Raw genomic sequence first — 25,887 nt, 5'->3', positions numbered from 1 at the left:
ATTGCTATGCTACTTCTTTATTCTTGCATTTTTTGATGCAAGAATCAGATTACTCAGATTGCTTTTACATTTGTCCTTAGCTTTAGTATCTTAATAGAAAGTGCTTAAAGGAGCTGGGTGCTGGTGGCTTATGCCTGTAATCCTAGCTACTTAGGAGGCTGAGATCTCAGCATCATGGTTTGAAGTCATCCTGGGCAGGACAATTTAATTAAAGACTCTTCTCTAAACAAAATAAAACAGCCAACCAAAAACACCACCCCCCCCCCCCCCGATGACATACACAAACCAAACTAGAAGTGGAGCTGTAGTTCAAATGGTAGAGGACAGTGCCCTATCCCTGAGTATAAGCTCCAGGACCAACACACAAGAAAAGAAAGAAAGTGCTTAAAGGAATGTTAGGGATTGGAGTGGCAGGCTCCATTGGCAGATGGCTATAATGAGTATAAGCGTCTGGTACCCAGTTTGAGTCCTGGTCTTGGACAAAGGAAAGAAAAAAGAAAAGAAAAGTTTAGATGTAAATGCCTTGGTATTTGTAATAATTTAACTTAAATTTAATAATTTATAATAATTTAAATAATTTAATGTTTACATTGAAATGTTTAAATGTTTTGGTATGTGTAATAATTTAAATTTAAAGAATTTGTAATTATTTAACTTAAATTTGTAAAACTTTAAAACACAATAACATGCATATGATAGACACATGAAATAAAATACTCCAGAATACAGAGAAGCATCTTACCCAAACCACTGTTTTTAGTCTCTTCTCTCTTTTATGGTGGTTGGTGGTGGCAGAATTGGTACTTTGCATTCTGTCTCAACACCTGAAAGAGGGCCTTGCTTTTGAAGGTATAGGGAATGAATGAGCATTTGAGCCATCTCTGCACTTGTAGTACAGGTATTTTGTGCAATAGAGAAGCCTTAATTTTGGAGTTAGAGATCCAGGCTTGATTCCTGTCATATCATTCACTGCTTCTCCCTGGATCTCAGCTTCCATTTCCTAGAGTGTTTGTGAGGATTAATTAAGTAACATCCTGTAGTTTTCAGCACCTAGCAGATAATGCATGTTATTTCCCTCTTCCATGTGAGAGTTGTGCTTTATGGAGGAGCTTGAGAGGGATATACAGGAAAAAACTGGTTTTCTATGTTTGAAAATGTTGGTGATGAGGTAAGAATCAAGCCATTTAAATCATGAAGTAATTTTTCTCCCTTACCTGTTTTCTATATAGCTTGTATTTAGCTTCAACGAAAAGCTTTTTGGCTTACTGGTGAAGGATATTGAAGCCATGGATCCCAGCATTCTGAAGGGAGAGCCTGCAACGGGTAAAAGACAGAAGGTACAGTATGCTTTATTTCTAATTTCAGTAATATGAATTATACAAGTTAATATCTTCTAACTGTTCTCTTGCTGAGTGTTTTTTCATATTGTGTACTTTTTTAATTTATTTTATTTTTTGCCAGTCCTGGGCCTTGGACTCAGGGCCTGAGCACTGTCCCTGGCTTCTTCTTGCTCAAGGCTAGCACTCTGACACTTGAGTCACAGCGCCACTTCTGGCCATTTTCTGTATATGTGGTGCTGGGGAATCAAACCCAGGGCTTCAAGTATACGAAGCAAGCGCTTTTGCCACTAGGCCATATCCCCAACCCCTATTGTGTACTTTTTTAAGATAGAAAAAATATTCTTATAGCTAACATAGTTATTAAAATGTAACTTTTTATAGATCTAATAATTTGGAATCACTTAGTGTTGATATTTTAATAAACAAGTCAGTAGAACATTGGAAAGGTATAGGCTTTGAAATAAAGCACATAAGACTTATGTAATGTAGTTATAAGGAAAGAAAGTATAGCATAGGGGACTGATGGGAAGATTTCCTTTGCACAGAGACTTCATTTTCCCTTCATTTTTAGCCTTGCCTTGAGAAGTCCAGAAATATTAGCCTACTAATAATTATCTTTCTGTGCAGATTGAAGTAGGGCTGGTTGTTGGAAACAGTCAAGTTGCATTTGAAAAAGCAGAAAATTCATCACTCAATCTTATTGGTAAGATTTACAGTTTTTAGAAGATCCTAAATGGGTTGGAATTCTCTGTTGTTATATTTTACTCAAAGTGATTCTGAAGTGCAAAAGGAAATGGGCACCTCCTGTGAGAGGGCTTATCACAGAATCCTGGGGGCATTTCCTGTTTGTCAGATATAAAAAGTTTTATAACCTTCATCTGAATCAGTATTGACCAGTGGAAAGAGAAAATGAAGCACAGATAGTTTAAAATTTCCTAATAACCACACTAAACAAAGAGAAACAGTGAAATTAATTTTTTAACTTTAAAATTTGAGATAATTTTAGGCCTCTAGAAATTTACAAAAATAGGTCAGTGAATTCCTGTAAATGCTTAACTTGCTTCCCTTGATGTGAAGATCGTATTGGACTATACTACCATTCTTGAAGCTAAGATACCACCATGATGTCATTGTACCTAACCAAACTACAAACTTTATCTGGATTTCAGCAGTTTTTCCATTATGTTCTTTTTTCTGCTCTGGAATCTTACCTGGGATCATCCCATGTTGCTTTTAGCTGTTCGGCCTGAGTGTTCCCTACTATTTGATAGTTCCTCAGAATTCATTATCTTGTGACCTTGAGAATGATCATTTATTTTACAAAATGTTTGTTGCTGGTTGTTGAATTAAATGAGATTATCACCATTCTACAAGTGATCAACTGATAAATGCGCAGGTAAAATCATCTAAAAGATTCAGTTCAGCTCTAATCATGTACCTTAGCCCTATTTTCATCATGTTAAAATAATCATATTAAAATAAAATAAAATAATAAAATAGTGGTCAGGAATAGTAACCCTCCAAAATAATGATACCAGTAACTAGGTAACAATTCTATTTATAGTTGATTTAACTATGCTCACATCTACTCCCATAGAAATTAGAGGCTTATATCTGAGTTACTTAGCTTGGTTTAAATGTGTGGCCTTTTGTCTTATTCCATAAATTTCCACTCTCTCTTATTGTTTTTTGTTTATTTATTTGTCTTATGTAACCTAGTCTAGCCTGAAGCTCCCAATCCTATCTTCCACCCCAAGGCTGGATTACAGTGAGAGCTACCACACTCAGCACTTCCCCCCTCATTTAAAAAATATGGATAGATATTCACTAAAAATCACAGCCTATTCTAAAATTTGATTTTAGTTTTATACTGTCTTACAATTTCCTTTTTTTACAACCTGCTTGAGACATCTTAAACATACCTCTGTAATATTATTAATACCTGTAAATGTAATTTACAAGGATACTGGACATATCTAATCTCTTGTTTACCCAGTATATTTATGAATTGATACGTTTTGTTAAGATACTTTATCCCAAAGAATGTGCATAACTTTCATATAGCATAGGTATTTTTAAGTAATCCATGCAAAGATGTCATTTTGGATTACAATTGTATGGTAGTTAGGCATGTGGTAAGTTTAGCCACAAGAGGGCAGTGGAGTGTAAGCAAAATATTTTTGATTGCTTTCTGAAGGAAATCTTAAATCCACAAACCTCTAACCATAAAATCACCATCTAATTTTCTTTAATGTGATATTTTTCTTCCCTGACTTTATAAAACTATATATTCACTGTTTTGGTTCAGAGTAGTATATTTTCTTCTTTGTGTGAATTACTAGATGTGGTTCTCTTGAGTGACTTTAGGTGGCACTCTGACATTTAAATTGGGTCATTTTTTTAATCCTTGTGATGAATTTTAAATATCAGTTTTGAAATAACTAAAGCCTTTTATGTTCATGTGAAGAAAAGGCAAATAAGACATCAAATTAAGCACATCTTCTTAGGCTGAGGGCTTTCTATGCCCAATTCTAAGCTTACTCCAGATAAATATATGTTTGTTTGTTTTTTTTAATTACTTTTGCTGGAGTTTTGAGAGACTGCTAGATCTCAGGTACATGTCTGACAACTGAGTGTAATTTTATCACATGCATATAGAGTTTTCTTCTAATTACCTAAGCTGATTAATTTGGTTAGATTAAATTTTATGAAACTAAATTCTATGGCTTGATTACAAATAGAGTACAGCGTAAGTTTAGTTCATCAGCTTGTAGGTTTATTACTGACCATAATTGGAGAAAGTAGGTAAGAGAGTCTTACCCTTCTTATTTGAACATCAGTCAGGAATATATTATTTATCTTTGTATAATGGTAACTTGTCTTTATTCATTTAGGATGCTAGGGAATATCTGTCTTTTTACACTGAATAATGAAGTTCTTGTTTCATATTTTATTATATTTCTTTAACTTAGGCAAAGCTAAAACTAAGGAAAATCGCCAGTCTATCATTAATCCTGACTGGAACTTTGAAAAAATGGGAATAGGAGGTCTGGACAAAGAATTTTCAGATATTTTTCGACGAGCATTTGCTTCTCGTGTATTTCCTCCAGAGATTGTGGAGCAGATGGGTAAGTTTAAAAAAAGAAATTTTAACAAAAGCTTATATTGCTTAAAACAATTAATAGATGAATCTCTTTAGTAGCTTTGAAGGTTTTTTTTCAAGCTTGCCAAAGTATTTTTTGGTTTTTAAGTTCTTTTTAAAAAACAGGAGTTTTCTGAAAAAAAAACCTTCAAAATATTTAGCTTCTATAGGGAAACAATACAATAGTATTTGTAGTTTCTCTAGTCTGTTTATTAGCTGATTTAGAACATTTTTCTATGGAGCATATTTAGAAATTTTACCTGACTATAAAGGTTTGTTCTATGGCTCAGATTAACCTGCTGAGTAGTCTGTAGGCTCAGTTCTAATATTTGGTGCTCTTGTTGCTTTTTGTTGTATTATTGCATTCCACAATTTGTACATCCTCATACGCAGTATGAAGTGGATACCTGGCAAACTTTTAAGTTAGATGTCTGATCCTAAAAGACAAATACAGGATATATATGGGAGTTCCCATATTGCAGACAAATGCTGTATCCATTTATCACTTTCTTCTGGAAGACTTATTTATCTGTGCAAAGTGACCTTATTTGCTCAGTGGAAATGCTATCGTGACTGTTTTCATATCCTTATCATTTGTTAGCTTGGAAAGTGAGCAACCAAATATCTGAGAAAGGAATTTAGAACCTAACCGTTCTGGCCAACTACTACAGAATCCAAGAAGCTAAAGAAATATGAATGTATTATTCCTCTTACCCTCATCAATCCTTCTTTTAAACTTTCTGTGGAAAGATAAAAGTATATTCATCATGGTGGGGATAAAAACTGCTTTTCAGGCATGAAGTATTTGGATCATACTAGTCTCCTATTGTTGGTAGCTTTTCTGCCTGGTCGCTCACACTGATAAATTACAGTCACGGCACACACCTGTTCACTGGGTAAAGGTCGAGTTTAGAATTGGATTAAGAGAAAATGACAGAGACCCTCATCACCTGACTTCATACACCTGAAAATAGCAATAACATACTTTTTATCTAAAAGATACAAAAGGCCACGCACATAAAAAACAGAAATTGAATTTGGAAAATAGTAAAAAAAAAAAAAAAGTGGTGGTTCAGTCTTGATAATGTGTATTTTGAGGCACAATATGTTTATAAAGCTTTTTAATTTAGATATGGAGATACGGTTTAAATATATTTTGGGTAAAAGAACAAAGTTAAAAGAAAGATTCCAAATATTCTAAGTTATTCTGGTGAAAAAGTTTTACTGGTTTTCAGGACTGAGACCTGGGAGAGTCTAATGTTTCTTTGAACAGTTATACTGCCACCTAAAAAGCAGAAAAATAACTATCTGTAGTATGCTGTATTTTTAAATTTTATAATAGTTGTCTTCTCACTGGAAGGTACTGTGGACTTGGTTATTGAGATACTGGTTTCATGTTTTACAGTTTCCAGCTCTTGTGCATGAGGGCACTGTCTGAGGTTGGGCAGTTAATGCATAAAGGAATAAACCTCATTTCAGTGTATTTGTGACTTTGATAGCTATCAGAAAGTTAAATCAAACATATTTGGACTTAGTGAGTTTTATCTGTGTCTGATACCTATATTTATATGAATTGAATTATAGTCATATACTTCATGAGTTTTTTTGAGTAAAGGCTGTAGATTTAAATTTTGTTTTTAAGTGGCATTGGCCAGAGTCAGCCAGCCAGCCTGCCTGCCCAACACCTACCTGCCCTGCTCTGCCACCACCCCTTCTGCCTTACAGTACTGGGGTTTAGAATTCAGAGCCTCACACTTGTTAGAAAAGGCTCTACCACTTAAGCCATGCCCACAGCCCCAGAGCCTTTCTTATAGATTTGGTTTTGTCTCATGTGTTTACCCTGATTTAATTAGATAATTAATTTTGTTCTTTGTAGGAAGTCATTTCTCTCTCTCTTTCTTGAGAGAACATATGTTGCCAAGTTGATTTTAAAAACAACTAGCTAACTTTGGCTTTTGAGCCAAACTGAAAAAAAAACATATTATTTTCTTTATTCTGAATTAGTATCTAAAAAAAAAATGTAAAGCAACTTTTTATGGTTTTTGGCTAAGAAATAAGTATCTTGCTCTCCCTAAGTCATTCCCTATTATCAATAGAGGCTTCTTTTCTTTTGAATTATACGGGAGGAATTAGATAGTAAAATACTTCATTGTGCTCCAAGAACATTGTGCTTATCAATTTTTCAATGGGCTTATTAATAAAGGTGTATAAAAGATAAGAATATCATATAAATCAAACTGTGCAAGTTCTATGTTTAACTTGTATTCCTTTACTAGGTAGGAACGAAATTGATTTTTTTTCCTCCCCTTTACTCTTTGGTATCTTAATTGAACGGTATGGTTTGGGGTTTTGATAACACAGTGGGGTTATGATCATGTTAAAGCAACTCAAATGAGAAAAATGACTAGAAGAGAATATGTAGGTTACAGGGTTTTTTTAAACAGGGAATTCTATTTTGGGGTTGAAAGCAAATTACTGTCAGGAGTTCAGTCTACTTTGTAAACAGGAATCTTAACTACGTGGATTTTTTTTGCTTACATTTATCATTTTTTAAATTAGCAAACAATAATTTTCTAAGTTTCTCCTGCCATTTGTGTTTATGAGCCTGGTAATTATGCTTCAGGTAATATAGTTCTTTCCTTTTGCTTGTACAACTTCATGTTTTTATTTCAAAATTGAAAATATAGTTTAGATACATACAGAAGAATATGGTGATGATATTTGAGAGGACAAAATGACAATCAGAGGAATACAATTATGCTGCATAATTAAGGATTAGAGGAAGTAATACATTTGAAAATAACTAAGTTTCCAGTCACCTAGCCTCTTTTGAAGTACTTTCAGTAACTAGTTCATATCTTCCTGCTTTTGTTGTATTTTAACAGATTTAAAAATCAAAGGAATCTAAGGAAAAAGAAAGAACTCTATAAAGCTTGATAAGAATAAAAGTTTTGTAGAAATAGGCAAAGGGATTTCTTAAGTGGAATATCAGTTTAGACTTTTGTTTTTGTTGTTGTTTAATCAGCATAACTATTTGCTTGTTTCTTGTCATCTCAGAGTGATGTAGCACTTCCTTGAAGCATGTGAAAATATTGGCAAAGAATTTATACATATAAATGGACATATTAAGTTGAAACCCTTTTGTATAACTATTTGATGATAATTATAAAAGGAAGGGAAAGTAGCAAAGAAAACGAGACCTGTACTTAGCATTTAATGCACTGAGTAGAGGATGTTCAGGATAAATGACAAACTACCTCATTTTTCTTGCAGTTCTTTTGTTGACAGAGATGGAGTTTTTGCAAAAGTGCTTCATTTTTTAGCATCTCTAACAGTAATCTCTAAACTGTAAATGTCAAAGCAAACAAAAGCTTTTCAATGAACACTGGAATAATTGCAGAAGAATTAGTCAGCATCTCTCAATATAATCTTGGGAATGGGTTAGCTTCTACCTAAGGAAAGGAACTTCCACAGATGAGTTATGAGGGAAAGAATGTAGGGGCTGAAGGCCTCACCCTCACTCTTGTGGGCTCAGGATGTCCAGGCCACCTAGCAGGAAGGAAAGCCCCTTGTTATGGTCTTGTGTCCCCATTCTTTGAAATTGATGCTATGGGTTTTTTTTTTGGTTCCTGTTTCCCTGTGCCTCCCTTTTTAAGTCCATTTTCAATCTGTATTTTAAAGATTTCTTTTGAAATTCAAGAGGAAAGCAAGTCTTTTCTGATATCATAAGTGAAACTGCAATTCCTCTATGAAGCAGAGCTGCTGAGAAGATAAGGAGCCTTTCAATCACATGCAGACATCTTTCACATGCTAAGAATAGTGCAAATCAAACATAGTGGAAGAAAGGGCACCAAGGTTTTGTGCAGGCCATATTTGGGAGAAAGGGAGTTCTTGCTAAGATTAACATAAACACTCACACTCTTAAAATGCATTTTCACACCCCCAGTCATGAGGAGAGATTGCAATTTAAATGGAGGTTAAGACATCTAGCAGAACTCCAGGGCTCTGTAAAAGGAACCCTAAGGCTAAAGAGCTTATCTGAAATTTGAAAAAAAAAATGGGGGGGGGGGTGATGAGGCTCTTTGACAGTCATCTTTTTTCCTTGTATTAGTCATAACTTGCTTTTCAGCTATATTTTAGGTTTTGAATGCCAACCTGACATCTGTTCAGGTCTGCCTGTAATTTATTAGCAGAGGAAAAGAAACACAGTTGCTCACTAGTTAGAGATGTAAAACTTCCCCCTTCTGATCTTGCACTGAGTATTTTTTGGTGATACCTGGATATAAAGAGTATGATCATTTACTAATTCTAACTTCAGATCGAGAAAGTTGGAGGGTCTTTTTTTGCGGGGGGGAGGTAGAATGGGAAACAGATCATAATCCTGTGATCTCTATAGTGGGAGTTTAGATACAAAGCATATACCCTTAAAACTATAAGGAACTTTTTAGAAATGGAATTTTGCTTTTACCTTGGATTAATTTTTCCCTTGGTTTAATTTTTTTCATTAAATTTAAATAGAAATAACATAGTTGTTCCTATATGTCAAAGTCAAACTAGATGTAACTTCAGCTGACATTTTAAATTTATAGACAGGCTTTTAAAAAAAATTAGTCTTTTGTAGAGGTAATTGGGCCTACAGAATCGCCAATGGATTGGATTTCCTAGTAACTACAGTTGAGTTACTTAAATCAACAATTGACTTGCTACACAGTTGAAGTCATCATTATTAATCTGAGTGTTCCTTCCACCAATAAGGAAATGATTAAAGTATGATATATCTGCATTATAGAACAGAGCAGAGCAAGACTTAAAATTAATATAGTTCTAAATGTGCGGCATACTTATGTTAATAAAAATATATAAAACAAGGTAAATGTAGTACAAAAATCTCTTTGAGTATACATTAAATTGGAAAAAGTGTATACTTCTGTGAACAAATGTTAGAAGAATAAAAGGAGATTTTTTGTTTTCCTACTCTATTATCCCTCTGTCTGCATAGTTCACTGTGATCTTCTATCTCTAATGTACAATTTACAAAGCAAACAAACAGAAAGATAATATCACAGATTGTTTCTCAGAGTAGCTGTCAACATAGACAGGGAACAGAGCCAAGTATGTCCCATGGCTTTCATGAAATTTTCATGGCGGGAACAAGCACAGGGTATAGAGGACTTCGATGGCAACCCCTGATAGAAGTAGGGAGGAATGCCTATCTACTTCACTCAAAAGGGACAAACAATCTTGCTCCTTGAAAAGTACTTCCATGTTGTAGTAATGGATATAAGTAATTTGTCTTCTATCCAAATGTGAGAGTACTTGTAACAATGCCCTCTGAGGGCTGAGGAAACATCTGAGATAAAACAGAAGAAGAAAGGTGACTTACAAGGAGGAAAGAATTTCCGACATTTGAAAAACTGTTCAAATTTGTTTTCAGTGTTACATTCAGCTCCTTTGACTCATGACGTGAAATGGTGTTTCTTTTTTCACTGTTAGGTTTAGGTCAGTGATGGTTGGCAGCTAATACATAGTAGAAGACACTGTTCTAAGTGCCTTATGTAATTTCTTATTTCATAGGTTAGCTTATTTAATTCTTACAACTATGATGGGAAGTAGATACTGTATTGTATCCATTTTATAGTCTTAAGCTCAGTAGCTGATTCAAGACCTGTTTTTAATAAGTGATAGAATCAGATTTGAACCTAGGCAATCTGACTTCAAAGTCTATTCCCTTAACCTTGCTTTTTTTTACTGTTCTCTCCTGAAACTATCACATGAAACCATGACAGTGAGTCTCAGCTCTGTTTCTTTGAATTCTTAGAGGAGGTCTTGAGGTAGCCACCTTTGATCTAGTTATAGGTTTTTCAGCATTACACCATTGATACTTAAGACCAGATAATTCTTGTTTTCTTGTCCATCTTGAACTCAGGGTCTGGGTGCTATCCCTGAGCTTTTCTGTTCAAGGCTAGCACTCCACCATGTTGAGCCACAGCTCCACTTTCAGTTTTCTGGTAGTTAATTGGAGATAAGAATTTCATGGACTTTCTGCCCAGGCTAGCTTTGAACCTTGATCTTCAGATCTTCAAATCTCAGTCTCCTGAGTAAACTAGGGTTATGGATGTGAGACAGAATTATCTGCTGGAGCCAATAATTCTTTGGCACAGAGGCTGACTGCTTTGTGTAATGTAAATAAACTCCTTTTCTTATAATTGAATATGTTCAGATTGTCATGGGCTCCAGATGAGAAATGTTGGTGGTATTCTGTAATGCTTAATGTGTAATTCCACGTTTTTTCATCTGTTCTTTAACATTGTAGCATCATGTGGGAAGGAAGTAGTTAATCATAGCATGTTTGAGAAATTCTGTTTTAAGTGAACTGTCAATGAAGAGACAAAACATAAATGTTAAAGTAAAATAATGATTTAAAAGTTAAACAATATAACCTAGCCAGTGATATCTAAAGCCAGTATGTGATTAAGTACCAACTGAGTGGTATATATGATAAGTCATCTAGGAATTTAAAGATATTTACCCAGAAGTTCATGGAGAAAAGGCTTGGTGAGACCTTAAATGAGTGGTTTGGGGTAGAAGGAGAGAAATGGTTTGTTGTTCATATCCTGGGAAGAGTGACAGAATACGCAAGATATAAGTACAATTCACAGTTTAGATTAGCAGCCTTGATGTTGGGAAGAAGTAGATTAAAAGTCAGGTTGAGGCTGGGTTATGGAAAACTATGAACCAGGGAATGAAGACATTTATTCCTGTCTACCCTCCCAGACTATCTTGGATACTTCTATTTCTTCTGTGTTCTCTCTCTCTCTCTCTCTTTCTTTTTCTGATTTAGTTGTTCTGTACTTCTTAATGTATTATAATTATTAATTTACATTATATTCCAAAGGCCAGGTTTCTCAACCTTGGCGCTACAGATATTTTAGGCTGGATAATTCTTGTTGCAGGAGCCTGTGTCCACTCCACACTGGGAGTTTCACCGTCCTCCACCATATGTGACAATCAAAGAAATGTCTTCTAGGTAGCAAAATCATCTTACATGGAAAGTTACTGCTCAAAAGCCTTTGAAAGTAGAATTATGTTGCTTCTTCCTAAGGTGTTATAAACATCAGGGCTGTTTACAATATGGTCTAAAGACCACATTAGACACCTGTTGAACACCAGGGAGCATTGTTACAAGTTCATAAATATCAAAGATTGAGAGCAAGCAATTAGAAACACAGCAATTTGACATTGCCATAGACTATACTTTACAAAAAACAAATTGCAATAGGTAGAAAATGTAAAAGGAAACAAAACAATTGGACTTTAACACAGATAGTTGGAGAAACATTACCATATATAAACATCTACTAAATGAATGGAATTTTTAAATGATTATAGTGGGAAGTGACCAGAGATTTTAGGATAATTGGTGTGGCTATTCTGTGTGAAACAGTACTGCCCTGGGGAGGAAGCAAATGATAGTGGAGAGCAGTACAGTAGGCTCTACTTATCTAGCTTTGTGGTATGTTGAACCTGGGTGTAGGGTAGTGGTAACACAGTAGGAAAGAAAGAGAGATAGGAAAAAGATTACAAAAATGAAATTTTTGGAAGAATTTGATGATTAGTTATTATGAGTGACAGATTTGGAAGTGACTCTCAGGTCTTTTGACAAAATATAAGCAGTAATAGAAGAGTAGGGAATGCCATTACACATATTTCAATACCACAAAGAGAATCTGGCAGCCGAATTGAAGAAAGGAGAATTACTAACAATTTAGTGAAGGCGAGCTTCAATCAGTCTACACACATTTAAGAAACACACCACTGGCTATCCTTTCTTGAAATAGCCTCTTCTTTGGTTTCTCTTGCTCCAGGCTTTTCTGGGTTTTGTTTTATCGCTGTTATCCCTTTCACTTTAAATCCCTTAAAATGTAGAAGTTTCTTGGGAATCCATTGTAGATCTATTCTTTTTTCTATGGCTGCTTCCATAGGTTCTATGGCATCTTTATGCCATTAATTTTCAGATAAAGACTTCTTCCTCCATCTCAGTTTCCATAGAGCTCAGGATTTTCACTGCATCAACCTGTTGGCTATTTTCCATGATGATACAATGAACTTAAACTTAAATTCATTCAATTACTCTCACCTTTCTTCCCAGGGGAATGCTTCTCCTAGTTTTAAAAATTAAGGCTTTAAAATTTTTTGTTATATTATTATAAGGGTGATTTACGCAGGTGTTACAGTTACATAAGTCAGGTAACAAATACATTTTTTTTTGGACAATGTAACTCCTTCCCTTGATCTTTACTTAAATACACACACACACACACACACACACACACACTCACACTCTTACCCTTCACTTTTTTTTAATGTGTGCTAATTGTTCAAAGGGGTTTTTACTGTTCTTTCCCTATCCCTACTACCCTCTGTTATTCAACAGCTATTGCATTTTGCTATCATCATTCACAGATGCAATGTATTTTGGTATTGCTTACCCTCTAATATTTTCTCCCTACTTCAGTTCTAGTTCCCTCAAACAATACTTTGTGTTTTACAGGCAGGCTCCCACTGGGAGCTCTTACCCTCCACTCCACCCCCATGCAACCCCTCCTCATTTCTGTTTCTTTCTGTATCTATGTTCCTCAATATGCAATCCCCAAACCCCCACCTCTTCTTCAGTTCTTTCTCTCTCCCTCAGCTCCATTTCCAGAAAGTCACAGGATAAACTGTGGATTCTGCCATGTCCCCATTGCATCTTAAATCCGCCCAGTTTTCTCTACCTCGCCTTGCAGTCTTCCTTCAGGACACCATTATCTCTTGCCTGAATTGCTCCATAAGCCTTCAGCCTTGCCCTTCTCTAATCCATTCTCCACACTGTAACCAGAGTGATTTTTATAAAAAGGCAAGTCTGATCCTGTCACTCCACAAGTTCAAACTCTTTAGCAGCTCCCTTTAACTCCTTACGTGGTTTACAAGCCCTGTGTGATCTGGCGTCTGCCAAACTTTCTTGCCTCATCTTAGCCTGTGCCCCTCCCCCATGCTCTGGGTTCCAGCCAGCATGTGCTATTTTCAGTTCCTCTAATTTGCCATGCTACTGTCTCTTACCCTGGAATCCGAGAGTACGTTTTCACCATCTTTTTAGTCAGTTCCTCTTTATTCTCTAGGCCTCAGCTTTGACCTGACTTTTTCCAGAATGATTTGGCCTTAGTGGTCTTCCGATGTGCCCTAACAATTCCATATGTTGTTTTATGTATTGCTGCTTCGTATTCTAGTTGTTTATTACATGCCTCTGTTCCAGGCCCTATGCCCCAACCCTCTGTCCCTACCTCTGCAAACATAATATGAATTCAGTAAGGAAGAGACTTTGTTCATGTTGGTCACTCCTGCCATTGTGCCTGGCTCAAAGTAAGTTTTCTGAAACTACATAAATGCCAAGAACTGTTTTTGTTTGTTTGTTTGTTTTTGCCAGTCCTGGGCCTTGAACTCAGGGCCTGAGTACTGTCCCTGGCTTCCTTTTGCTCAAGGCTAGCACTCTGCCACTTGAGCCACAACGCCACTTCTGGCCATTTTCTATATATGTGGTGCTGAGGAATCGAACCCAGGGCTTACTAGGCCGTATTCCCAGCCCTGCCAAGAACTTTTGATTAAGTAAATCATTGAACAGACCCAATCCCTTCCATCAGATGCTTACAGTCTATATGAAAATAAAAATATTTGTACATCCCAGAGCAGTACTAAATAAAGCATAGAGCACATAAATTAACAAAGTAAGCCATAGATGGAGGAAGTAGATGCATAGAACAAAAAACTATGAGCCATGCCTTTCAGAAGTCAGAGTAGATATGATGTTTATAGCTAAGTCTTTGTCGATCCTCTTAGATTCTTAATCCAAGAAAGACTTCTTGAATTGATCCTAAACAGAACTGGACTCCAGATAATAAGAAAGAGAAAAAATATTTTGCTTTAGCACTTGTTAGCTACAAATCATTTCATTTGGAACTTGCTGTTTTACAGAGGCTTGCTTTAACAATAGTATTCAAGTTTAAGGGCATCAAGTCAGCAGTGGGGGAGCACATTTTCTTGCATATACACATGCATTTTCTGAAACAGTACTATAAAAAGCAAGATCTTCTTTTACCCACTCCAGTTTCTCCATCTCAGAAGTCACTGCCCTGAAATTGGTGTGGAACTTTTCAGACACTTTCCTAAGCATTTACACATCATGTGGATTTCACTGTATTTATCATGTATACTTAACTTAAAAACAATTAAATAGAATCATATGGTCACTATTCTATGGCTTTCTTAACAGTACTTTATCTTGGGTGTTTTAAAAATGATAAAACACATACATGTCATTTTTGTTTTTAAAAATAAATACTATTAGCCAAATTTTATCCAGCAGTAAGAAGGCACTTGGGCACACCAAAAGGAGGTTGGCTGGAAGTCTTCCTTTACTGCTTGTCTCTTGTGTGGCCCTGGGCCTGGAAATGCTTCAGGGAACTGGGCCCAAAGCTCGCTGAATCTTAGTGCCCTTACCTGCAGAGTTATTTATTGGTAGGCTTATTGTCAAGGCAGCATTAATGTGTGTAAATTTTCTAACAAGGTACCTGGCATATACTCCATAGATGATAGTTAACATTACTGTATTGCCAAAAGGTACATCTATAACTCTATAAAAGGCAAAAATCTATAACCCAACCTCTTTAATCAAATGTTATGTTTCCTTTTTATCTTAAACTTTTGCTGCTGTTGAAAAAAGTTAACACCTGGGATTATCTTCTTACTCTGTTTTATAATTACCCATTTTGAACAGTGTTTGTTGATAGGTAGTCAAGGGGACACTTAGAGATATTTTTCTTTATTTGTGAACTCATACTTTGGCTGATTTATATTTACTTTTTATCACATTCCATCAGAGAGGAGCTGATAAATGCACCACTACTTCTATAAATCTTGTCAGTGTTTTATATGTGACATGCTGACTTGGAAAAACAACAACCGTGTTGATAGGTACAATAGAAAACAGGATATTGGAGGAAGGGAAGTAGAAGAAAGTAGTAATCATGTTAGCAAAAAGCTGCCTGGAACCTAAACAGTATTAGCTAGGAGAGGACTTCTACCCTAATTCTAACAAGACTTTCCTTGTTACCTAGAAGAGTCTGCCTTTAATGTGCTTAATATATTCATGTTTTAAAAACTTGTAGTGTAATAAGTAAAGTAGGCTTTATTTTTTGCTCTCTTACCATGGGCTAAGGATGTAACCTAGTGGCAGAATTCTTGCCTAGCATACACAGGGCTCTGATTCCAATCCCCAGTACTGCCCAAAATAGTAATATTGTGTTCTTTGTTCTTAGAAGTTTTTAGAGAAGTTAAAGTAAGTGGGAATAAATCTCTTCCATCACCGTTTTACTAATATTGAAAAATTGGACTTTGTAGGCAGTTGTACATAATTTATATATTCAAAGATTTGTGACTTTGAGTTCTTCAGCCTGACTTTAATACGGTATTTTTCCTCCAAGAAAGTCATAGTTTGAGTCCTATCCTTATTCCAGAGTAACTGAAAACTGTTATGTCAAGATGTACTCATCTGTAGCCTGAACTTCTGTGTTCATTACACATGTATTTACTCAAGTGTGTCCACAAATTGTATGATTTTTAAAGTGCTTTGATTTTAAAATCTATGTAGAATCCTGTCATTAGAGAGAAATCTTAACAAGACGAAGAGCTTTTTGATAGTGTATAGATACTATAGGATAAACTTCTAATTAGTACGCTACTAATCTATACATTATATAGATTCAGTCAAATTTTAAATATACACTGGAGAATTATTTACATTGTAGATTATTAGTGCATTCCAGGGACATTTCTTTCCTGATCGACAACTACTCATGCCTGACAGCCTTCCTATGTTATTGTACTTCTGTTTCTGCAAAACTTTTTATTGCTACTTCTCATTTTTCTGTCTGCTACCAGATTACTTTGGCTTGCTTTGTGGCTCTGATTTAGGTATCCAGTTGTGGCTGTTATTTTAGGCAAAGGGAGATAGGACAGATTGAGTTACAGATTTACTGCAGACCGTTCTCCCTTTATTTGGCTATATCAAGCTGACCACAGGTGAATTCGGCTGTTTCAGTTGCTGCTGTCAAAGTATGGAACTTTCTTTTTCTTTTTTTTTTTTTTTCGCCACTTCTGGGGCTTGAACTCAGATCCTGTGCACTGTCTCTGGCTTCTTTTTGCTCAAAGCTAGCTTTCTACCACTTGAGCCACAGCACCACTTCTGGGTTTTTCTATATATGTAGTGCTGAGGAATTGAACCCAGGGCTTCATGCATATGAGGCAATCATTCTACCATTAAGCCATATCCCCCAGCCCAGAGTATGAAGTTTTCTAGGCAGTATTGTTACCTGTTTTTTAATATTTAATATCTATCCATTTCTATGAGAAAATCAAAAGTAGCTTGTATGGCTGGGCACCAGTGGCTCACACCTGTAACTTTAGTCAGGAGGCTGAAGTCTGAGGATCGTGGTTTGAAACCAGCCTAGGCAGGAATGTCCATGAGATTCTTATCCCCAGTTAAACCACCAAAAGCCAGAAGTGGAGCTGTGACTCAAGTGGTAGAGTGCTAGTCTTGAGCACAAAGCTGAGAGACAGGACCCCACACATACAAAGTAGCTAGTGTATCTATAGATATAGAGTTCAACACATGGAGGTAGTTAGGTGTTTGAATCTAGAAGTAGAACATATTAGGGTAGAAAACCCAGATGTTACTTAGTCTAGCATTCCCTGAATTTACCCAAACTCAATAATGTTAACTCAGTAATATTACAAGGAATGCCAGTCTTAGAGGTTCTGTCTTTCCATGCCAGTTTTTACATTAAGGATAGTGGGCCCCAGAAGAACCAGCAACTTACATAGGCTGAGGTCATAGCAGGGGCTGGATTCCAGGCTACCTTGCTTCTACTGTGGTACCCTTTAGGCTTCATGACTCAGCCACATGAGTGATTTGATTTATTGTTGGGTCTGGGAGGGTGTTTGGTAATTCCAATTTGAATGCTGTAGTATCGGCACATTCTTGAGAACAAGCTTTCCTGTTTTCTGGAGTCAATTTGATTCACAAAACCCCTTAGTTCCTCCGTTTAGATCACTACAAACTCCTCGGTGGGCCCCAGAAGCCTGGGGAAAAAATATTTTAACCTAGTCTTCCTCTCTCCAGCTTTTAAAGGACCTCTTAGATCTCTCTGTGAAAATACTTTAAATACTTTTATTACTTTTCTTTTTTTAACTTCAGTTATTTTTCACAGAGGGTCTTACATTTTTGCCCCGGGGTAGCCTCAGATGATGATCCTACCACCTACGATTTCTCAAATAGTGTGGATGACAGACTCACACCACCACACCTGGCTTATTTGTTGAGATTGGGATTTGCTAATATTTTGCCCAGACTGGTCTCATATCACAATCCTTCCTATCTTTGCCCTGAGAAACCAATATTATACATGTAAACTACCACCCTACTAGTTCTTTCAGTTCTAATAATATGTGTTCACTGTAGAATATTTCAGAAATACAGATGACCAAAGAAATATAAGAGCTCGATGTAAGAAAACTGAAAAACTACTGTTAATATTCTTCAGTACATTATTCTGCTAGTTTTCACTGTATGCATGTATTTATGCATATACACAAAGTGGTTTTGTTGTATATTTTCCTCCCCACATATCAAGTTAACAGTTTTTTTCTTAAAATATACTTCTATGACACTGGTATGATAATGCTATAGTTTATTTGAAAAGACTTGGATAGTTAAACATGCAAATTGTATTGAATGTTAACTCTTATACACTGTCCAAGTACGCTTGGAAATACATTTCTGCACATTAGTAGTTCTTTAGGATAAATTCCTAAAAATGGAATTGCTGAATCAAAGAATATTCTTAAGTGTGAACATTTTTGTTGTAGTTAGACTTTCTTTAACAAAGTCAAAATGTTGCATAGATTAAAAAAAAAAAAAGCAGTCCCTAAAGAGATACTTTGGAAGGTAAGTATGGAATATAAAATGGATGGGAAACTGATAGATAAATCATGACAATTACTTTACTTTTAGATTTGCCCTTGACTGTATGACTTAAGGGTCTATTTCCTCCTTTAAAAAAGAGAATAGAGCCAGGTGCTAGATTACGGACTCTCGTGTATAATCCTAGCTATTCAGAAGGCTGAGATCTGAGGATTGTGATTTGAAGCCAGCTTGGGCAGGAAAGACCATAGGACTCCCATCTCCAATTAAGCACCAAAAAATAAACAGAAGTAGAGCTGTGGCTCAAGTGGTAAAGCAGTAGCCTTGAGCACAAAAGCTGAGGGACAGTGCCCAGGCCCTGAGTTCAAGCACTGGCACAAAGAGAGGGAAAAGGAGAAAGAGAGGGGGGGAAGGGGAAGAGGGGCAAAGGGGAAGGGGGACAGAGAGAGGGAGAGAGAGAGAATATAAATAGAGCAGATATAGGCACTTAACTGTGGTCAGTGCTGAGGCTCTGGGAGGGAAGAGGTGTGTGTTTGGGCTACAAATGATGGTATTTGGAAGGTGTATCATATATATATCCTCCCAACATAAGCTTTAAAATTTGGTTTCTATATAATTATATGTTTTATTTTTATTTATTTATTTATTTATTTATTTTTGGCCAGTCCTGGGCCTTGGACTCAGGGCCTGAGCACTGTCCCTGGCTTCTTCCCGCTCAAGGCTAGCACTCTGCCACTTGAGCCACAGCGCCGCTTCTGGCCGTTTTCTGTATATGTGGTGCTGGGGAAGCGAACCTAGGGCCTCATGTATCCGAGGCAGGCATTCTTGCCACTAGGCTATATCCCCAGCCCTATATGTTTTATTTTTAACATTGGGCCATGTGTAACAGAAGTTATGTATCCTGAAAGAACTTCACTTAGCACAGTTCATGAATTTATAATAGAGACTAAGTATGAAAGTTGAGAGTAATGTCTTGACCTCATAACCTCAGGATGCAAAAGCAGAAAGCCTAGCTTTCTCCTGTTGAGCAGTATTTTTCTACTCTAAGGAGCTTGCATCTTCATATCTTAGCCTAGTTTCTGTTGCTATAACAGAAGGTTAGAGATTGCATACTCTATAAAGGAAAGTTTTGTTTGCTCACAGATACGAGAGCTGAAAGTCCAAGGTCAGATAGCCACATCTGGCAAGGGCTTCACACTACCCTAATTTAAGTGTTACCTCCATGTATTGAGCACTGCATGACATCCCATTAATATGTACAACTTTTAAGCTTTTATCAATTCAATTTTTTAAAGTGAAACAGCAACAACAAAAAGAGAACCTCATATTAATAGCTGAAAATGATCCTTTCCATATCTATAATTCTTGTCTTGATTTCTAACTTCTTGGGTCCTTTTCCATTTATTGCTTATTTTAATTTTTATCTTTAAGTAGTTGTACAACACCTGCTTATTTTAAAAATAACACATTTTCAATTTTTAGAGATTAATATGATTGTGGTTATAGAAAACAAAAGAACATAAAAAGCAAAGCACTAAAAAAAAAAAAAAAAGTGGCCATTGCAGGGCATCAGTGGCTCATGCCTGTAATTCTATAATTCTAGCTACTCAGGAGACTGAAATCTCAGGGTCATGCTTTAAAAGTCCCCCCCCCCCCCCTTTTTTTTTGCCAGTCATGGGGCTTGGACTCAGGGCCTGAGCACTGTCCCTGGCTTCTTTTTGCTTGAGGTTAACACTCTACCACTTGAGCCACAGCGCCACTTCTAGCCTCTTCTGTATGTGATGCTGAGGAATCAAACCCAGGGCTTCATGCACGCTAGGCAAGCACTCTACCGCTAAGCCACATTCCCAGCCCCCCATGTGAGACTTTTATCTCCACTTAACCACTCAAAACCCAGAAGAGGTGCTGTGGCTCAAGTGGCAGAGCGCTAGCTTTGAGCACAAAGAGCCTCAGGGACAGTGCCCAGACCCTGAGTTCATGCCCTACAACCTACCCCCCAAAAAGCAGCTGTAATTAAAATTTACATTTTGTTGTATCTGTCTAGTTCTTACGTGTATATCTGTACACATGAGCATACATTTTTTTCACATAGCTGAACTCATATAGTATGTATCATGCTTTCTCACATATGAATCATATGGATATTTACCAACATCTAATCTCAAACTCCTGAGGATTTCAATAACCAGACATATACTACCAATAAAATCAGACACATATCCTTACCTTTCAAGGAAACAAAAATGCACAAAGCAAATGTAAAGTAGGTAAATGCTTTTCAGAAGTTTTATATTATATCCTCACCACTAAAGTATTAACAGAAGTATTGTTCTCACTTAATTGTTTTACATTGTATTCAGTGTTGCCAAAAGAGAAATGTGCACATTTATCATGTTGTGATCATGTTGTAAATGTGAGCTTATCAAAATGCATCTCTTATTTTTCCTCTTTTACCCCTCCTATAGCAACTGAGGAAGTACTGGTACACATTGTTCAGAGGTGGTTAAGGAGGCCTTTTCCAAAATGCCTCTTTTCTATTCATTCTAGCAAAAAGAATTTACTAATTGTTTAATTCACTAGCTCTACGCTTATCATACATTGTCATCTCAGAGCATCTAGAAGCTTAGTATTGTGAAATAAGGGCTGCAAAACACAGGCACATTACCAAAAAAAATTATATCTATACAAGTTTGGTTACAATTGGAAGTATTTCTAGATATGAAGATAGCAACAAAGAACCTTCTCTTTGCCTCTCTTTTCCCTTCACCATCCACTCAATGCATAAGTACTAAAACGTATATAGCTTCAAGAGTTAATAAAGTTTACACTCCAAAGACCAGACTTCCTAGAAAGTAACAAAGGAAAGGCTATTTTTTTTTTTTTTTGGCCAGTCCTGGGCCTTGGACTCAGGGCCTGAGCACTGTCCCTGGCTTCTTCCTGCTCAAGGCTAGCACTCTGCCACTTGAGCCACAGCGCCGCTTCTGGCCATTTTCTGTATATGTGGTGCTGGGGAATCGAACCTAGGGCCTCATGTATCCGAGGCAGGCACTCTTGCCACTAGGCTATATCCCCAGCCCAAGGAAAGGCTATTTTATAATAGATTATATTATAATCCTCAAATGGGTAATTTTGCTACTATTTTCAATATTATTCATGTAATTCTGAGAATTAGTTGTGCTTTACATAGACAAATGTACTTATAGAACAATGAGTTGATAATCTGAATTTATCCAATGAAAAACACACCAAACTCTTAATGTTTGTATTTCTCCCTACTTCCTTCCTACCTGGGGGCCAACACTAGATGGTCAAAGAGATAAAGTTGATCAGTTTCATTTTAGAAAGTCATTCCTATGAGTTAACATAAAAGTACTTAAAATGTGTAATTTTCAAAGACTAGCCTGTTGCAAATGACTATAGTCTCAAAAGCACTGAGTAAATTATATACATATAACTAAGGCTGTATAATTTGAAAGCATTTTGTAAACATGTTTATATTCATTGTGAGAGCCTATCTCCCTCTCACTTTCTCTTCAGTGTGGTCCTAGTGAACAGGATCAACATTCTACAAGCTCTTTTTAGAAAACAATCTTTCCTTCTTTTCTTTTCTCCAGGCTAGCACTCTGCCACTTGAGCCACAGCGCCACTTCTGGCCGTTTTCTGTATATGTGGTGCTGGGGAATTGAACCCAGGGCTTCATGTATACGAGGCAAGCACTCTTGCCACTAGGCCATATCCCCAGCCTTTCCTGTGAATTTCTTAAGGGTATTGATAATTACGTAGTTGTTTTATTTTACTCTCCCAATTCTAGCAACTTCCTCATCATGAACACTAGAAGATACCACATTAGGACTGATCTGTCCATTGTCTATACCATGTATATAGCTTGGTGAGTGCACAGAGCATCTTGCCTTCTACAAACACTGGCAGGGAATTTTTCTTCTTTTACCTTCTTCTCCTTCCTCCCACATTGACCCTCAAGCTCCAGATCTATTTCACTGGAGGAGAGGATTTAGTAACTACTTCCAAATTCATATAAATTTGATTCCTTTTATCTAAGCATTTAGCAATTCATTTTACTTTGCCTCCTCTGTACATCTCCAGGTGCTTCCACCATATCCCATGAAATTCTTGCTGAAATGAATTCCTCCATCCACTCCCAGTACCAGGATTTGACCTCAGGGCCTCCCATTTTCTCAGCTTGCTTGGCTGGTGCTCTATTTGAGCCATCCCTCTAGCCTGTTTTTGGCTGATTATTTTGGTGATGAAGTCTCTTAGACGCTTCTGCCCCAACTGTAACCTTCTGGATTTCTGCCTCTTGAGTAACTAGAATTACAAGTGTGAGCCAGTGCTCAGTTTTGAAATAAATTCTTTAAACGTTCAAGACTTTTATATAGTTATTAAACATTTAGCCCCTGTTTCATGCATACTTTTCTCTTTCCAGTTCCCAAGTTACCTAGTTTGTTGGAGTCATATTTTTTCCTTTTTATCTTTGTTTTGTATACATTTGTCAAACTCATAACTGAATATTCCTAATTTTTTGGATCACTTTTTCCCCCTTCATAGCTTCCCTTAACTACGTTTGAGTAAAGCAGTATTTATTATCTTCTTATTCTTCAATGTCTTCACTCCTTCTCATCCTAGAATACTTATTTCAAATCTCACTCTGCCAAACTATCTGGTTCCATCAAAGTATGTCAAAAGAATTGTATAATCTCAGCATTGCAAGGGATCTTAAGAATGATCTCGTTCACACACCTGCCTTTTGTTTGACTCTTCTTTCCCTTTCTGTTGAGTGACTTCTGCCAAGTTCCTTAGGCTAAACTTGCATTCCTCTAATGACAGAAAACTCACTTTCTCCTAAGGCTGCATTCCAGTTTTGGACAAGTCAAATCTTCCTTTGTTAGGTGATATACATATCCTTATCATTTATATTACATTCTCCAATTCTTTCTTTCTCTGAAATTTCATAGAACAAGAATGATCCTACTCCTGTATGAAGAAGGAAGTTCTGTCCAGATCTCAATTATCTTCAGATTCATCCTTTCTATTGGCTGCATTTCCCAGTCTGGTTGATTCTTCTAGCCATTGCTTTTGAGGCTTGTTCCTCAGACCTTCACCATCCTATTTATTTCCCTGAGCTTTTGTATCTATTTATAGTCAACTGATAAAGTTGTGAAATCCAAGGCTCAGTGGAACAAGTAAGTTAATTGTTGTAATGACCAGCACTCACCGTCCTAGTCTTCTTTTAATGCCGGCTGAAATTGCATTAACATATTTGACATCCTCATTTCACTTTGACTCGCTGAGTTTACTATGAAGTAAAACTTCAACTTATCTCTCCTTATTTAATTGAGGCCTATAGATCATAATACATAGAACATAATATATATACATATATATAATATATACATATATACATATACGTATATAGAACATAATACATATACACTAAATAAAATAGCAACCAAGTGAACATAGTATCAGTTTATCAGTTTTAACTGCACTTATAATGTCTCAGTTTCCTCTTAGACCCAAGTACTTGTGAAACAGCCAGCTTCCTCAGCTCTCATAACAGATGGGGTTTTTTTTGTTTGTTTTTGGCTGAGGATTTAACCCAGAGCCTAGTACATCGTGTGCTTTACCACTTCAGCCACGTCTCCAGCCCTTTTTGTTTATATTTTGTGTTTGAGATAGGGTCTCACTACTTTTGCCCAGGCTGGGCTCAAACTCACAATCTTTCTGCCTTTGATTCCAGAGTAAATGGAATACAGGCATATGCTTGGTTCATTCCAGAATTAATGAATTCAAATGTCTTGGAGTGATGTCTAGAAATCTGCATTTTAACAAGTTGTTTTAGACATTGGTATACATTAATGTTTGATAACAGCTCTGTAAGTCTTAAAGAATGGAGACTAAAGAGGTGATCAGAGTTAGATAGTATTAAGGAGATGATTTGTTTGTTTGTGTGAGACTGGCTTTCACTATGTCACCCAGACTAGCCTGGAACTCTCTGTCTTCCTGACTCTGCCTCCCAAGTGCTAGGATTACAGGTGTGAGCTACCACACCCGGATTAAGGAGGTGATTTCTGGGGAACAGAAAAACATGAACTATTAGAGTGAGCAGAATCTCCAGCTAAAGGAAAAGAAAGCATAAGTTATCTGCTAGAGAAGACAGAGGTCCTATAGAACAGCAAGTAAAGAATTTAGAGCTAAGGGATAGGGAACAAAGAAGAAAGGAAAAACTGCCAAAACTTCTGAAATCAATAAGTAAGAAAGGAAAAACTTTATACCTCTGAAATCAATAAGAATTCATGCTGCCAGAAGGCACAAGGTAGGACCTGCTAAGGAGCAGCATGATCTTTGTCATCAAGAATTCATGAAATACCAGGCAACACCCTATGAGGGAGTGTAAGAGAGAGGGGGGTGGTGGTGGTGTCAGATTAGTTAGGAGAGTTGCTCCACATATCCCATCCTTAGTTCTAGGCTATCTAATGAGAAGATCTATTTAAATCTTGGCTGACTAATTTTGATATAGACTAGTCATGTGGTAGACATCTTGCACAGCTGCTTGGCGCTCACAGCATAGATCTTTTTCACTTTTTATCATAGCAGAATTCAAAATGCTCTTGGCGTTTTAAAGTTGGTGAGGCAGCAGCAAGTCTAGACAAAATGATGTCCAGAGAATGATGATCAAAGACCTGACTGTCTAGATGGGCTCAGTAGTAGTGGTCTTATCTTAAATGCTACCTTTTCTGCTGGTACGCGGGTTTGAACTCAGAGCTTTGCACTCTTAACTTGGCTTGCTTGTTCATGGCTGTAACTCTGCCATTTACACTATGCTTCTACCTCTGCCTTGTTGCTGATTAATTGGAGATGGAGTCTTGAGGACTTTTCTGCCCAGGCTACCTTTAAACCACAACCCTCCAGTTCCTGAGCTTCCTCAGTAGCTAGTATCATGGGGATGAGCTACTAATACCCCCTTCTTTTTTTTTTTTTTTCCTCCAGTCCTGGGGCTTGAACTCGGGGCCTGAGCACTGTCCCTGGCTTCTTTTTGCTCAGGGATAGCACCTCTACCACTTGAACCACAGCCCCACTTCCGGCTTTTTCTACATGTTATGTGGTGCTGAGGAATCGAACCCAGGGCTTCATGTATACAAGGCGAGCACTTTACGACTAGGCCATATTCCCAGCCCCTAATACCCCCTTCTTAAAGATGTAAAAAGTGCATTATTGCTGGGAATATGGCCTAATGATAGAGCACTTGCCTCGCATACATGAAACCCTGGGTTCCATTCCTCAGCACCACATATATTGAAAAAGCCAGAAGTGGTGGTGTGGCTCAAGTGGTAGAGTGCTAGCCTTGAGCAAAAAGAAGCCAGGAACAGTGC

The 25,887-nt window shown here is 36.9% G+C and overlaps 1 protein-coding gene across 1 annotated transcript in view; it reads left to right on the top strand.

Annotated features, from left to right (window-relative positions):
- Positions 1-25,887, top strand: part of Nsf (N-ethylmaleimide sensitive factor, vesicle fusing ATPase) — a 133,480-nt gene that overhangs the window by 32,908 nt on the left and 74,685 nt on the right. Inside the window, exons 6-8 of the mRNA XM_048367274.1 lie at positions 1,230-1,337; positions 1,968-2,043; positions 4,313-4,468. Coding sequence (XP_048223231.1) covers positions 1,230-1,337; positions 1,968-2,043; positions 4,313-4,468 — 340 coding nt within the window. The remainder of the gene's footprint in view (positions 1-1,229; positions 1,338-1,967; positions 2,044-4,312; positions 4,469-25,887) is intronic.

This window comes from Perognathus longimembris, chromosome 17 (assembly GCF_023159225.1).
Source record: "Perognathus longimembris pacificus isolate PPM17 chromosome 17, ASM2315922v1, whole genome shotgun sequence".
NCBI lineage: Eukaryota > Metazoa > Chordata > Mammalia > Rodentia > Heteromyidae > Perognathus > Perognathus longimembris.
Note: the sequence above shows the minus strand (reverse complement) of the source record. Positions and strands in the feature narration are given on the sequence as shown.